At 44.7% G+C, this 16,600-nt stretch overlaps 1 protein-coding gene across 1 annotated transcript in view; it reads left to right on the plus strand.

Moving 5' to 3' along the window:
• The window catches only part of SEL1L3 (SEL1L family member 3), an 81,762-nt gene that overhangs the window by 27,733 nt on the left and 37,429 nt on the right, over positions 1–16,600 (plus strand). The window contains exons 3-9 of the mRNA XM_075568317.1: positions 4,127–4,253; positions 5,873–5,994; positions 6,796–6,911; positions 7,874–7,932; positions 9,148–9,280; positions 13,015–13,147; positions 15,335–15,478. Coding sequence (XP_075424432.1) covers positions 4,127–4,253; positions 5,873–5,994; positions 6,796–6,911; positions 7,874–7,932; positions 9,148–9,280; positions 13,015–13,147; positions 15,335–15,478 — 834 coding nt within the window. The remainder of the gene's footprint in view (positions 1–4,126; positions 4,254–5,872; positions 5,995–6,795; positions 6,912–7,873; positions 7,933–9,147; positions 9,281–13,014; positions 13,148–15,334; positions 15,479–16,600) is intronic.

Below are 16,600 nucleotides of genomic sequence, written 5' to 3' on the forward strand. Positions count from 1 at the left end.
TTTACTAAAAGCAGCAGTTCAAGCTGCCATTTTTTATCCCCCCCCCCCCCTTTAATATGCGCATTGCTGATCGATCCATTCTCCTGTGATCGATCGGCGAAGATTCGGTTCGGGGGTTCACTAAATGGCTGTCCGTGCAACAGAAGAGGACCCAATATGCAAAGTTCTGTGGGGAAGATCATGTGACCGGGCAGTCACTAGATAAAATTAGTGCACTGCTAGAGAAATGGTAGGGCTGAAAAAGGGGTGTGCCAGAACCTGTTTCAGAAGAAGCAGAGGATGTGACTTTGTAAATGGTTGCTATAGAAACAAAAAATGTATTGTCAAAAGGAGTCCTACTGAACGTGGCACTGTATACTACAAAAAACAAAACACAAAGGGAGCCCAGAACTACTTCCAATGTGACAAAAATACACGGTGAAATATATATCTCTTGAAAAAAGATGTTTTTGTAGTAAACAGTGCCATGCTCAGTAGCACTCCTTTTGACACACACACACACACACACACGTGTAATTTTGGGGGTTTATATGAGCTTACTGGGTATCTGTGTGTTTATTAACTTTGTCCAGCTGGTCTCAGCTGTTTTGGAGGTTAGTGGCCCCTCCTCCCCAGGTTTTAAGCTCGCCCCTCCCCACTTTCCATATGTACAGGCCTTTTCATGCAGCTGTTTGTGACAGATCCAATGCAGATCATTTTTCATGTAATTATACAGGTAAATAAGAATTTTAATCAGTTGGTCTTAGGACCTGCGATATTATTGTCATGCCTTCAAGTGGCTCGCAGGCTTATAATGCTCTGGCCAAAGGGTTAAACTAAATGACCCTTTTCTTCAAGATATATATACAGACGAGACCACGAGTATTCTAAAGCTTGCCTTAAACTAGCCCGGTTACATTCTGGGTATGTGCTGGGTGTAACCTGGCTAGTTTAAGGGAAGTTTTAGGCATTTCTGCATTGACTAAAAGACCCATAGGATTAACACAGCAGGGGTCCCTGGCAGTCCCATTCAGTTTGAATGGGACTGCCAAGGACCCCCGCTGTTAATCTGATGGGCCATTAATCAATGCAGAAATGCTGGGTCTCGTTTAAGGCATGTACCTGGGTCTTTTTGGCGTTTGTGTTAGAATAACCGTTGGCACGTGTGTGTGTGTGTGGCCCTCTTTCCTTATGACTAGGCGGGTCTACGGGTGCTGTCTTTACCTCCTGGCTCACAGAGATCTGAGCCTCCGCTATTGGGAGCCTGGGGCAACAATATAAGAACTGGCAGCGCCTCCACTTGCCCAGGATCCGCAATACGTGAGATTTCCGTGAACAAGAACAACAATAATAGCTTGCATATGTATATAACGTACTGCTTTACTTTATAGAATATACGCACACCTCTATACATATAACATTTATACACCAGTGGCCGTGGCCACACGTCACTTTGGAATAGTGTCCTCCCAGCACCGTGTGTCCCACACTGTGTCCAGCGTGACCGACCAGTTCCTTGGTCACTTAACCTCCCAAGTGTCTCCAAAGAACCCACCACCCCCCAAGGCGGGATCAGCACCTGTAAGGTACCGGTTTGTTGTGCACGTGTGTAATACCTGCCGGGCGCTCCAGCACCCGGTAGCTGACACTTCAAAAAGGATCCGCCGATCCAGCGAAGTCTCTCACGATGAGTTCCCACCGCAGGGGATGTCTCCACGTGCTTTAACTCTGCAGAGTAGTCTGAGCCCAGACTAAGAATGACAGGCTCCTCACCGCAGCACTGTGTCCCTGACTAACACACTCTAAAAGGGAAAGGTCCCTACATAAAGGGCCTGTCCCTACAGCAACACAAGCTGAAGGTGACTCAGGGCACTAACTGGGGCCTAGGGGGAATACTGGCCTATGCAGTGGGTCACTGACCACTGCACCCGCGCACCGCCTCTCCCCTTGCTCTCCCAGCACCAACTGTCATCAACTTGCTGTTTTCTCCAGCGCGCAAAATGTATCAATATCAGAGAGTTCTGACAACCCCATTGGCTGCTGTGACCACCTGGTATACCAACTCCCTGAGGCTCATGGGACTTGTAGTCTCACACAGAGCCTTCCCTGGTAATGGCCGTCGCTAGGGATGCTCCTACGCTAATGGCCGCCTCTCCCTGCATGCACAACTCTATAACGGCTGCCGCAACTCCTGATCGCTAATGCGCATGCTCGCACATTTCCAAAATGGCGGCCTCCGCTAACCGGGTGCACCACAAGTTCCCGCCGACCGGCTCGCCTACTTGCCGCCCCCGCAGCACCTCCCACACCCCGCAGAGGTAAGGGGGAAACCGGAGAGAAGGGGGTGACCGGAGGACCTGGCTACATACGTGTGTGTGTATTTAATGTCATATTGGAAGTAGCTCTGGGCTCCCTTTGTGTTTTCTTTTTTATAGTACACTAGGTGATATACCCGGCTTTGCCCGGGATGTAAATCCGTAATAGGTAGAATTATTTATAAATAGGGTAACAATAGGATGACTATTTGGTGGAAAGGTTGAATAATAATGTTGAGAAGAAACATGGAAGAAAATGTAATACGATGTTGTTTAAAAATGGTTTATTGTAAACACACCACAGTACAATGTATATTTTGGTGACATAAGTGATGTAAAAATGTGAGGTGGGTGTCCCGCTAGGGTGTGAGCGGGTGTGAGGCGTCGGGTGAGTGTTCAGTACGGGTGGCGGGTGGGTAGTGAGTACTGGCTGTGGGTGGGGATCTCGCTAGGGTTGTGAGGTGGCGGGTGTCTGGCGAGTGCGGGCGGCGGCTGGTCAGTGATGTCGGTGCGTAGGGGTGAGAGTGCGGTGGGTGGGTGGTGAGGCGCCGGGTGGGTGGTGAGTGGGTGCGGCGGCTAGTCAGTCATGTCGGTGCGTAGAGGTGGGAGGCGACGGGTGTGTGGCGGGTGGGTGAGAGGCGGCAGGTGTCTATTGAGTGAGGGCGGCGGCTGTGGGGCGCAGGGGTGTGAGGCGGCGGGTGGCTGAAAGACATAGGCGGGAGGTGGCGGGATTGCTGAAAGGCAGAGGCGGGAGTGCGGCGGGTGAGTGAAAGGCAGAGGCGGGAGGTGGCGGGAGTACGGGCGGCGGGTGGGTGAAAGGCGGGAGTGCGGCAGGTGGGGGGAGGGCGGGTGAAAGGCAGAGGCAGGAGGTGGCGGGAATACGGGCGGCGGGTGGGTGAAAGGCAGGGGGGGAAAGCCGGGGGGGGAGGCAGGGACAGGAGGGGGGGAAGGCAGGGACAGGAGGGGGGGAAGGCAGGGGCAGGGGGGGGGAAGGCAGGGGTGGGGGGGAAGGCAGGGGAGAGGGAAGGCAGGGGTGGGGGGTAAGAGGGGGTGTCAGTGTGTATGACAGTGTCTGTCACTGTGTGTGTCAGTGCGTCTGTCCCTGTGTGTGTCAGTGTGTCTGTCCCTGTGTGTGTCAGTGTGTCTGTCACTGTGTGTCAGTGTGTCTGTCCCTGTGTGTGTCAGTGTGTCTGTCCCTGTGTGTGTCAGTGTGTCTGTCCCTGTGTGTGTCAGTGTGTCTCCGTGTGTGTGTGTGTGTGTGTGTGTGTGTATGTGTTTGTGGGGGGGGGGGTAAAAAACGGAGCTGGGGGGGGGGTAAAAAACGGACCTGGGGGGGGGGTCAAAAACGGAGCTGGGGGGGTCAAAAACGGAGCTGGGGGGGTCAAAAAACGGAGCTGGGGGGGGGTCAAAAACGGAGCTGGGGGGGGGGGTCAAAAACGGAGCTGGGGGGTGGTCAAAAACGGAGCTGGGGGGGTGGTCAAAAACAGAGCTGGGGGGGTGGTGGTCAAAAACGGAGCTGGGTCAAAAACTAAGCTGGGGGGTCAAAAACGGAGCTCAGTTAAAAGTATTTCGCTGCGTGTTAGTAGGAAGCACTTGCAATCACCTACATTACATCAAGGATGAATGGAGACACTGAAGTATGTCTATATTTTCACATGCCAAATGTTGGCTGGTCTGCAGATTGTACTTAAATCCGAGCGTTTGTATGTGATCCTTCCCATTAACAAAAAAAAAATGTTCTATGTGGGAAGACAAATATTAAAATACGGATTTATGTCATTGATTTTTTTTTTTTTAATGTATGTGTATTTTTCTTTTCTTTTTTTTTTTAGATCTGGTAAAGATTCTTGGTTTTCCATTTGCGTCTAGCAGCAAACACAACGGCATCATCAAAAAATTTGAAGGATTTGAAAACAGAGAGCTGGAGGTGGCAAGGCAACAACACGTCGATTATCCAATGTAAGATCAAGCTTTACGCAATACTATCTCACAATCGCTTTCATTCACTTTCTCTGCATGGTGATAGATATGAACCCCTTCCTTTAGATATTGGTTTACCTTTGTAAACAGAGCACAATCTAACAAAGCTGCCTTGTGTTTCTAGTTATTTTCTTTGATTTACAAATGAAAAAGAACTGTTGTAAACTAATGATTGTGATCATTTATAGATTTTTTTTTTTTTTACACCGTGTCACTTTTTACAGCATTATCTGAATAAAAGTTATTATTGTAATAGCTATCTTTGTTCAAAATAATCCAAATATTTTTATTTTTGACGTTACTTTTAATTAGACCACAATTAAATATATTTGTTTTTATTTTAGCTTTTGAGACCTTTTTGGTATCATTATTACTTCCAAGATAGCCACATAACTGGGATCTTTTGGTTCAGGAGGCTCCTCTAACATATTGTAGCATTTGTAACTTCAGGGATATAGGTTTGTTTGAAGTCGCCTGCGTCATGGATTCTAACAGTGAAAGGGAAATCCTACATTCGGAAGAACCAGCACTCCAGAGGTCTTGGTAAACGATCAAAAGTATTATTTTATTGTGGGGCAATCGACGACGTTTCGATCCTGCCTCGGACTGTGACAGGACCAAACCTCGATCGTTCCACAATAAATTAATACTTTTGATTGTTTACCCAGACCAGTTAAAATGTGGAATTCAGTACCCATGACAGCTGTGATGGCAGATACAGTATATTTGTTCAAAAAACGTTTGGACATCTTTTAGAAAGGAAAGGTATACAGAGATATACTAAACAAGTAAACATGGGAAGGATGTTGATCCAGGGAGTAATCTGGTTGCCATTATTTGGAGTCAGGAAGGAATTTATTTTTCCCCTTATGAGATATCATTGGATGATATTTTACTGGGGGTTTTTGTTTGCCTTCCTCTGGATCATTAAGTACGTAAGTACGGATATAGGATAAAGTATCTGGTGTCTAAATTTAGCATAGGTTGAACTTGATGGACGCATGTCTTTTTTCAACCTCATCTACTATGTATCTACAGGTATGTAACCTCTGGAGTGCCGGTTCTTCCTAATGTAGGATTTTGCGTTCACTGGATTATCCGCTAGCGGGGTGTTACTGTGCACCCGAGGTGGTTTGCATTGTTTTTTTGAGAGCAACTATGTGTGTGTGTATATCTCATGAATCCTAACAGTGAGTGAGGAGGGCCTCCCAATATATTTTATAAAGTGAGTGTGAATGCACTAATCTGATGGGGGATGTCACACATTTGCAAGTTCAGTATAAATATCTCCGGGAACCACTTCACTTCTGATTGAACTTTTTTGACAACCCTCCACCTCCCCTCACAACAGGCAAGATGACTTGATAAGAGTCAGGGATGTTTTTCTTATTTATTTTGATGGGCTAAATATTTATGCACATGCTTCTTTTACAATATATGGATTGTGACTGACTAAATTAAATCCAAAAGGACGTGCTTGGTAAAATAAACTGAATTGGCTTCACGCTTGTTACAGTTCGTGGTCAGATATGCCAAATGACTCCTTTACCTTCTAGTTTTGCCAGTAACCCTTTTGATTCCTTTCTTTTCTCTTGCAGGTTTACCTTCTCAGTTTGGATGTATTTGCTTCGCCATTGCACGAGTCATCTATGTGGCATCATACACCATGTTGATACTAATAACCTGTACGCCTCACCACTATTATTTCTAACTGCCGAAGGCAAGTCAAGTATCAATCTCTACATAAAAGATGTACGATGAAACATTAGTGTGACGTTTTGTTTTTCTGTGCATCCAGTTACTTTGCGCCATTTGCAGACCACTATCAGACCCCGTATTGTTCTGAGCCTGTTCAATGAAAGTGTTCTGTATTATTCTCCTTATTGAAGCATTGGATGCTCTCAGATGTAGTCCTGTTTAAGGTGACAAAATATAGTATGAGCAGAAGCTCACACTGAGTGTGTTGGGGAAATGATTCGGATCTGTAGTTCCGTGTATCTTTTCTGTGGATGTTTAGCCTATATTGTAACTAATATTGGACTGTACGGTCAGAAAAATGTAAATACAGGGAGTTTGTTTTAGATTGTTTCAATAATGTAAACTAAACAATGGAAAAAGATCATTTCACTTAAGGGCCATTACAAGTCTAAGCTTATAAGTAGTGCTATGACACCGTTCCCTCTTCGTGGAATCCTAAATATGCTGCTATCTATTCAGTGAGTGTCAATACATTAATATATTTGCAAATGAGGATATAGACATGATAACGTTATCATTATTTTTGAGGCACTGACATATTTCACAGGGCAATACAGTGTGGCAGAATAAAGGAGTACTTTAGTGGTGATAGTGCTGCCTTTAAACTGGGTGAAGTCAGCGGGATCCCATTTCAGCGCTTCTTGTGACTTTGGGCTGAGCCTGCACATTCTATGCACCGCAATGCATATTGTACATTGCCGGCACTGTATCCGAAATATATAAACAAAGTGGTTTTGTGTAACGTTTTTTCCTGTTTCATCAGGTCGAGTTCATATTCAGATGCATCTGGTTAGTGGAACAGATCTCGCCGTGTTAACTAACTTTAAGGTTCCTCTGTATAACTGGTTCCGGCTTGACTTCACTCTTTACGGAAAACAGGTATTGGGATGTATTCGATTTTCTTTTTAAATGTTCTTTTTTTTGCCAGTGATTTTTAATGTTGATTGTTCTATATGTAATTAAAATGTTTTTTTTTTTTTTTTTTTACTTTATCCTAAACTATTTAATAATAAAAACAAAACCTTTTTTTGTTTTAAACAGCCACACAGGGCCTATGCATTGGGTCAGCATGATTATTTTTAGTTGGTTTAAGATTAAGTCTAGTGGAGTATAGAGTACAATAGTATAAGCTCAAGGATGAAAACATGAGGCTAGAATAACGGATCTACCCTCTTTTTGGGGTATACAGTACAATGTCCATGAATAATACATTTTGCTGTGACTTGTGCTTTGGCAACAAGTGGGTACTCACAACATCTGTCTCTCTTTGACGGAAAAAATGACAGTATTAATTAGGAATTCCTGTGTTAACGTGACAAATAACAGGCGTCCCCTTCTTAGCTGATTTGTAATATCTTCAATGTCATCACATTTCTGTGCAGCTAAACTCTTTTCATATCTTTCCCATTCCAAAAGCCAGACACTGGAAAGAAAAGAAAGTCAATAGTCAACAACATCAAAAAGCTCAACTTTGCATGTGTATTTTTTTTATTTATATAGTGCTGATTAACCAAAACTTTACAGAGTTTTATATAAGGCAAATCACTCGGAAGTGTGATACATTCTTCAAATAAATATGTTTGTGTGTGTGTGTGTGTATGTGTAATATATATATATATATATATATATATATATATATATATATCATATGGATAGTTTGTACCAACAACAAAATAAGCGTATTACATTTGGTCTGATGATTCAGATCTTGTTAAATCACAAGCTTTTTATTTTAGTCCCAATCAGAATTTGCGATCCTCTTTTCAAAGCTTTTTTTAATAATCAATGGCATATTTCTCTGCACTTCTGTTCATACAAGTGTTTTTATGGTTTTATTTTAGATAATAACTGCCATTCGTCTTGGAAAACCGCTGAAAAGTTATGGGCATCAAGTTTACAAGTAGGAAAATAATGCACATACAACCATGTATCTTTTACCACTAATCCCTGTCTGTGTGATAATTATATGCACATTGTATTTTACTATAAGCAGGAGAGACGTGTTCATGTAAAAAAATTTCTTCATGTGCAATAATACACGCTTCAGAAAAGAATGCATCTCTGTATAGTTCCTTTTGTCATACAATTTTATTGGTGTGGTTGTAACTTTATTTCTTTAATCTTTTGTTGACCAAAGCATAGAAAAAGCAGTTATATAATTAAAAAAAAAAAATAACTTTACAGGAATTTCTCTTTCACATAATTTTTCTTCATATTTTTATACACACAACACCACCAATCTAAATGCATAGCTCTGCAGAAATGTCACTCATATACTGTAATCTGAAACACTTCAGCGTACAGGTTACCAGGAATTCCTGTTCCAGAGAACACACAGTATACGTAATATGTAGGTAACCTGCAGGTAGAAAACCATGAAAAGACATTTGGCCAAGACAGATAGCAAGTGTATTTGGTGAGGGCACAGCACAAAAAAGTAGCTTGCTATATGCCAATGGTAGGCCAAATTCTATACTGATTTCCCTCCTCCATTTTACAACGCATTAAGCTACATATTTAAGATTTTCATTTTTGGAAGATCGATACCAGCTGATAGAAAGTCAGTAAACTGGCCCGACATGCCTCGTAGGCCGATGGAAAATAAATCACACTCTACTTGGGTAAAGTTGTAATTTTTTGTATAGGTAAGATTTGAATGTAGCTGAAAAGTATTGGAGGGAAGGGACTTTCAAAAGTATGGGGCAGTAAGCAAAAAAAAGGTTTCCACCCCGAGGGAACTTAGACATAAGTTGGGCAAGGTAGGGCGGCCTTAGCAGAGCACGAGAGAGAATTCCAATGGAGAATCACTTTTTTGTGCAATTCTTATCTCATTATCTCATAGTAAATTCGGTCGCAGTCATTTAGAATTGTTCTCCAAAAGAGAATGGTCATTTCGTTCAATAGGGCCCCAAACTGTTCGTGGCCACTTTACCAAAGGTGACCTTGTAGGTGGCACTACTGAATTATCCCTTTCCCTGCCAGAGTAGTGGCAATGGATGCAAGGACCAGCAATATTACGGCACCCATGGCTCAGGCTGTCCCAGCTACGCGACTTAACTCCATATCGTAAAGTACGTTCAGTCCTTCAAGATAACGGAAATCTTGTGTTTTTCAGTTTTGATGAAGAAATATATTCTGATGATTCTGATGGATACATTGTCCTAGGGGGCAGCAAACACGTGCAAGGCATCGATGGATTCTTTGGACCCGTGAAATATTATCGGCTCCGGGCTTTGGAATCAGATGAGGTAAATGCCCAGTTGTAGACTGGAAAAGTGGAACAAACTGTACAATCTGTTACCACCAGAAGACTGCATGAGGAGGGAATGTGATAATGCAAAATACAATGGACTTTTCTTACTTTGATGCCTTGCATTAGAGGGGCCGGCAATGCATTGAGGAAGCTGCTGTATGTTTCAGCTGGTGTTCTTTCTCAATGTATTTCTGTTATGTACAGCTCAACATATACTGTAGAGCCTTATTATAAACATATTTATGTATTTATTATTCATTCTTTCTAGCCCTAGCGCATATCTTATGAGGGCTCTTTCTCTTACGTACTGAGAGACCGTTGCTTGGTAGTAAAGGCAGAGTGAGCCAAACCAAATTTGGAAACTGTGAGGGACCGGTTGTCCATGTAAGCTTCTGATGTGTGACTCTCTGGCCTCACAAGGGTTAAAGGTGCATTTCATTGTTAAGTCACTGAAACGTTAAAATGAATATCCTAAATGCTTGTACCTTTATTGTAAATGTTCTGCTGCTTTACTTTCAAATAACTTCACCAACACCTGTCTGTCATATGGACTTTTGTCTCTTAATTAAGACATCAAGGATAGAAAACAAGTGATTCCATGTTTTTATGGTTAAAATATTGTAATAATAATGAAAGGAAGACATATATTGGCCAAGAGACCTCAAAGCGCGTTCTGCGCTATCGGGCCCTGGCCTGCGCTATCGGGCCCTGACCTGCACTATCGGGTCTGACCTGCCACTGGCAGTAATGGGAGATATCACTAATTTGGCCGCGATAGCACAGATTGCGCTTCGATGACCCCCGGGCCAATGAGAAGAAAGGTAAGACATTTGGCTGGCTTATGTTCTTAATTATTGGTGGGGAGGGGGGTGGAGGGAGGAGAAAGGGGGCGGGCGTGTGGGGAACAAATATCATAAACATGAACCTTGTGACCAGATGGCAAAAGAGGGAGAGCGAAGGCAGTTTATTTATCTGTACTGGGACCGGTCTTTATTAGTGACGGTATAAATTGTCCGGAAGAGAACATATGTCTTTTTACACGACACACAGAATTCCATCAGGGTTGACCCTCCAGAGGGGGCAATCTAGAGGGGGTAGGTGGTATATCTTGAAGGACCAAGAGTAATTTCCAATGTTCAAGCTTTCAAACCTTCATCTTTAGGTAAAGCAGCAGTGCAGTAATACAGATATTCTATACAAGTACTAATTACCTGAGCACCTGTGTCATTCTTTCCTGACGTCTAATTATGTTTCTACAGTATGTATATTGTATGAAAATTATTTTCTGACCAGGTAAATGAGCCTTTTAATAATAAAACAAATAGCTAAAATGACAGAGCAACTGAAACCAATGGAAGTGTTTTATTTTTTTTATGTTTGGACCAGGCAGGCATTGGCCTATTTAATATGCCGGCTAAAGAAGCATTCATTTGAATGCAGCTGAACTCTTCAACATATTATTATTATTATTATTATTATCTTTTAATTGTAACGTGCCAATATATTCCACAGTGCAGTACAGCAGGGGTATAGAGTGACATCAATTACATAAACATAATGACATACATGTAACGACAAACAAGCGCAAACAGATGTAATGAGGGCATAAGGAAAACATCTTCACAGAATAGGGCAGGGGTGGGCAATTCTTTTGGCAGGGGGCCACTTGACAAGCTTTGGTAAGCTTCACGGGCCATACACTTGATGTAGAATTGACATTAAGTCTATGGCCCGTGAAGCTTACCAAAGCTCCCCTTCTCACCAGCTTCTCCCCCAAATGGCCTCTTCCTCTCCAGTTTCTTCCCTATATACTCTTCTTCTCACCTGCATTATCCCCTACTATTTATCTCTTACCCCCACACTCTCCGTGTATCTTTCTCTTATTTACAACCCCCACTCTCCTTTCTCTCACACTCCCCATCCATCACTTTTCTCCCCCTCTTACTCTTCTTCCCCCCGTCCCTCTCACTCTTCTTCCCCCCGTCCCTCTCACTCTTCTTCCCCCCCGTCCCTCTCACTCTTCTCCCCCCCGTCCCTCTCACTCTTCTCCCCCCCCCCTCTCACTCTTCTTCCCCTGTCCCTCTCACTCTTCTTCCCCTGTCCCTCTCACTCTTCTTTCCCCCCTTCCCTCTCACTCTTCTTCCCCCGTCCCTCTCACTCTTCTTCCCCCATCCCTCTCACTCTTCTTCCCCCGTCCCTCTCACTCTTCTTCCCCCGTCCCTCTCACTCTTCTTCCCCCGTCCCTCTCACTCTTCCCCCCCGTCCCTCTCACTCTTCCCCCCGTCCCTCTCACTCTTCCCCCCCGTCCCTCTCGCTCTTCTTTCCCCCCATCCCTCTCGCTCTTCTTTCACCCCGTACCTCTCGCTCTTCTTTCCCCCCCCCCCGTCCCTCTCGCTCTTCTTTCCCCCCATCCCTCTCGCTCTTCTTTCCCCCCCGTCCCTCTCGCTCTTCTTTCCCCCCCGTCCCTCTCGCTCTTCTTCCCCCCCGTCCCTCTCGCTCTTCTTCCCCCCCGTCCCTCTCGCTCTTCTTCCCCCCCGTCCCTCTCGCTCTTCTTCCCCCCCCCCGTCCCTCTCGCTCTTCTTTCCCCCCGTCCCTCTCGCTCTTCTTCCCCCCCCCGTCCCTCTCGCTCTTCTTCCCCCCCCGTCCCTCTCGCTCTTCTTCCCCCCCGTCCCTCTCGCTCTTCTTCCCCCCCGTCCCTCTCGCTCTTCTTTCCCCCCGTCCCTCTCGCTCTTCTTTCCCCCCGTCCCTCTCGCTCTTCTTCCCCCCGTCACTCTCGCTCTTCTTCCCCCCCCCCCGTCACTCTCGCTCTTCTTTCCCCCCCCGTCACTCTCGCTCTTCTTCCCCCCCCCGTCACTCTCGCTCTTCTTCTCCCCCCCTCTTACTCTTGCCCCCCCACTTTCTCTCACTCTTCCCCTCTCAGTCTCCCCCCACTTTCTCTCGCTCTTCCCCCCCCCACTTTTTCTCTCCCTCTTCCCCCCCCCGCCCCACTTTTTCTCTCGCTCTTCCCCCCCCCACTTTTTCTCTCGCTCTTCCCCCCACTTTCTCTCACTCTTTCCTCCGCCCTCCCTCTCACTGTTCCCCCCGCCCTCCCCTCTCACTGTTCCCCCCCTCTCAATCCCCCTCTCTCTTTTGCTCTCCTCCCCCTCTCTCTCACCTCCCCCTCTCTCGCTCTCCCCCCCTCTCTCGCTCTCCCCCTTCTCTTTCTTGCTCGCCTCCCCCTCTCTTTTGCTCGCCTCCCCCCCTCTTTCTAGCTCGCCTCCCCCTCTCTTTTGCTCGCCTCCCCCTCTCTCTTTCTTGCTCGCCTCCCCCCAACTCTCTCTCTCGCTCGCCTCCCCCGCTCTCTCTCCCCTCTCTCTCTCTCTCTCTCGCTTGCCTCCCGCTCTCTCTCTCGCTTGCCTCCCCCTCTCTCTCTCATCTCCTCTCGTCTCTCTTGTATCCCTCCCCCCCCCCTCTCCTCCATTCTCTCCCTGGACCCTACGGGCAGCAGCGCGAGCCCGTCTTGGCGGTGATTACAGAAGTTGGGCCCAACTTCCGGTCGGTCCTGATATCCGGGGGCTATTGGGTTTGTGTGGTTCTGCTGTGTGCAGCACTACATTTATTTGCAGTGCATTATAAATGCTAAAGTAGTTATTATATTTCCGCTCTTTCTCTGTATACGGTTATGCCCAGCCTGTCCTGAACAGTTTAATATGAATCGCCTAACCGTTATTTCTGTTTTTTATCATTTAGATCTTTAACCCTCTTTTGGAAGATCAGATTTATGATCAGATTGACCTTTATTATCAGAGGTGCGCTGGCGTCCAAGATATTGTGCAATTGTACACAAGCATTTTAAGGGAGGAGCAAGAATCGCAGACTCGAAGTAAGTATATTCCAATACAAATTAATTTGTAAAAAATATTGTAATAGGCAGAGTGCTTAAATTATATTTTATTCTGTCAATGTTTCGCTCCAATGTTAGCCCTTCGTCAGGACTAGAACCAAGATGTGCCTGTGTGTGATGATGTATAAGTGTTACTGCAGGCGGGAATGAGGTTGGTGTGGTCCCGTTGCCATACTTTTACTTATTTCTGTGTACTTCGGGTCAAGGATTTGGGAGGAGAACAGACAACCAAAATCAAAGCGAGCCAGAAGTCAGGACCCCAAGTGGGACACACTTTATAAAAAGGGAAAATAAAATACTGGGAAGGGTGAGAAATGATATCAAACAATAAGAATAATAATAATAATATATGGGCACTAAAATAAAATACTAAATTGAACCCAGGGACTTTTTCAGGAAATAATATGAACACAAAAAATACGCTACTGTATTTCAATAAACATACTATGCCCTCCTATTATTCTGAAACATCGTTTAAAGCCCCATGTTTTCTGACATAGTTCAGTCTCTTGTTGTATCTGGAAAAACTATTCAGAATTTGAGGAGCGCAGTTGGCAGATGACCGAAAAATAGCAGAAAATAGAAACTCCAAAATACTGCCATATGTTTCCACTGAAAAGGTCCGGTTGTACCCGGCCAGGTTTTCTTGTCTTGTACTTTTCTCGGTGGGACAATCACTTCCTGAAAAGTTCCCAGTATAAATTCAAGTATCAATATGAAGCTCCTGTAAGTGATTAATTGGTCTTTTTAAGCCTCTTTCTAGTTGGTTCTAATGGCTGATGGTAACAGTTAGTTTGCGTGCATGCTGCTGCTGTTCGGAGGGGGGGGGAGGTTTGCCGCTCCTTGTGCAGATTCATGGTCCAGTCTATTTTGTCCCTTGTCCAGTTGTTAGGTTGCCCCCATCCCGGCCTCGCTCCAGTAAATGTGGTCCTGATTCAGCTACATTTAAGTGATTATATATACAGATGTAGCACACATTATTGCACAATATCGTGTTACCGCTGCCGCAGTGTTTAATGTACCGTTTACCTCGGCTCCATTGGAACAAATCGAGCCGCCGGTAGCACAGTGGTGTAATTTTGCAAGCGGATTTCTGTGGTAGCAGGTGCAATAACAGCTGTAGATCTTGATTCTCTATAGGATCTCATGGTCTGTTCTATGCTGGCTGGCCCTCTCTTTCCTATTGCTATTCTACTGCCGCCTACATGTCATATCCTTTTCCTTTCACTTATTCCCACCTGATTCTCTTTCTATTCCCTTTTTCTTATCTACTGTCCTGCCAGCTCTCTCCTGTCTATTCTCTCCCCCTCTTATCTCCTCACTGTCACTATCCTCATTATCACTATTTGTAACTGAACCCATTTAAAACTCTTCAGGCGCGTGGCGGTACTCTTGGACAGCCTTGATTATTGGTATCCATTTCTATACAGCAATGTTTTTCAACCCGTGTTTCATAGGAGCCATTGGGTTCCCAGGTATCCCTAAAGGGTTCCCTGCAATTTTCAGGTCATTTGAAAATTGTACCAAATACAGAAGAATTTACAATACAACTGATCTTAGATGCACTATTAGAGAGGGTTTGGTTCCTTACAATGCATCTGATCTCAGACGCGCTATTAGAGAGGGTTTGGTTCCTTACAATGCATCTGATCTCAGACATGTTATTATAGATGGTTGGGGTTCTGCAGAATTGCACCATATAATTATAAGGTGCCTTAACCAAAAAAAGGTTGGAAACCGCTGCTCTAGAGCCTACGGAGTCTGTATAGTAAACAAGGCCCTTGGTAAATCTTTTATAGAGCTGCTTCACTGTGCTCAACTAAACCAGCACAGTTGTCAATAGTTTTCGCGTAAATCTGTTGCAAAGTACAGATGTAACAGACATGATTACTTCCATTAAAGTGAAATAATGCACACAATTATGCATTAAAGAACGTTATTTCTGTAATCATTGTTTTCAATAGCAATACTGGTAAATAACGTGCCAGTGTTAACACAACGCATAGCGTTACCAGGTGCAATAACGCCTACTGCAACTGTATGTGTTAAAGTGTTTCTAAATTAGCGGCGCATGCTAATATTGGTATCTCCTACTTAAGTGCGGTGTCCAGCTACAAACTATAATACCGTTAATGATTTTTAACTAATGAAATATTTTACTCGCAGGCAAGTCAGACAACTATTACATGTTCCTGTACTCGAGATATGGAGAAAGACCTACCTGCCGGGCTTTTCCTTGGAACGAGGAAGAAAAATATAAATTCAGTCATTTGTTTAACTTGCTGCGCACTACAGACTGGGGATCATCGGGTAAATGGTTTCTCTTTATTCTGTGACTGTGATTATGAATGCGGTCTGTGTCAAAATCAAACTGCTCGCAGCTCTGAGATGTTTACGTTTAAACTGTATTAATAGCACAATCAGTGCAATTCCCAGTTACAGTATGTGGTTCATTCCTTATCACTTTGAAAAGTAAACCTCTACTCATTCAATTAACAGATTAAAACAAGTCCTATACAATATGAGTTCCGTACAGCAGTTTACACAGATATCAATATTTTATACATTGTTATCAGTCATCTGAGTTAGTTTATGTGCTTGAGTATCTTTTTTGATATATCCTTCTGCAGTGCAGTAGGGCCCCCCTTTTCGGCGTTCCACTAATACGGCGGTTTTCAATAATGGATGATCCGTGTAGGTGCCTGCAGCAGAACACGAGAGAGACACTTGCTGTGATGGGTCACATTACTAGGAGTTATGTCCTGGCTCATTTTACCTGCGCGGCTCTGCTGTGGCTTGCCATCATGGGGTCATCGTGACACAGGTAGCAGCCCCGGGGTGTCACAATGGGCGGCCTTCACCGGCGGTGCCACCATGGGTATCTTCCGCCGGGAGATGTTCAGGTCTGGTTCTGCACCGGAGCTCCATCTTGGGCAGGCAGAACACGGAGGCCAGCTGCCGGTGGGTGTAGGCGCGGGGAGGCTTTCGCAGTGGGCCACGGAGCGCGAGTCCTTCACCTCTGAGTAGAGATGATGCATTAGTGTGGGAGTCAAAAGGCTATGTTCCGCTTTTCGGTGGGCCTCTGGAATCAAAGCCGCCATATCAGTCGGGCCCTACTGTACACATTCTCTTTAATTGTTAGTGGATGCTACTTATGTCTTTTTTCTTTTTGTCCGGTCTGTGTGCCTAGATTGTCTCTTTGTGACTTTGTTACCTACCGATGTTTTGTACAATTTGGTTTATTTATACAGTCATTAGTTTACTATGTGTAATATCATGAGGAAAACCCCATTATGAGACCAAAACATCGATTAAAGTAAAAACCTTGAGAGTGCTATTGTGCTAGCGTCTAAACATTTACAGAGCATTAAATAATATGATAACGTGCCACATTTATACCTGTTGTAGTGGTTTCATACGTGCCTACCCTCC

Source organism: Ascaphus truei, chromosome 1 (assembly GCF_040206685.1).
Source record: "Ascaphus truei isolate aAscTru1 chromosome 1, aAscTru1.hap1, whole genome shotgun sequence".
NCBI lineage: Eukaryota > Metazoa > Chordata > Amphibia > Anura > Ascaphidae > Ascaphus > Ascaphus truei.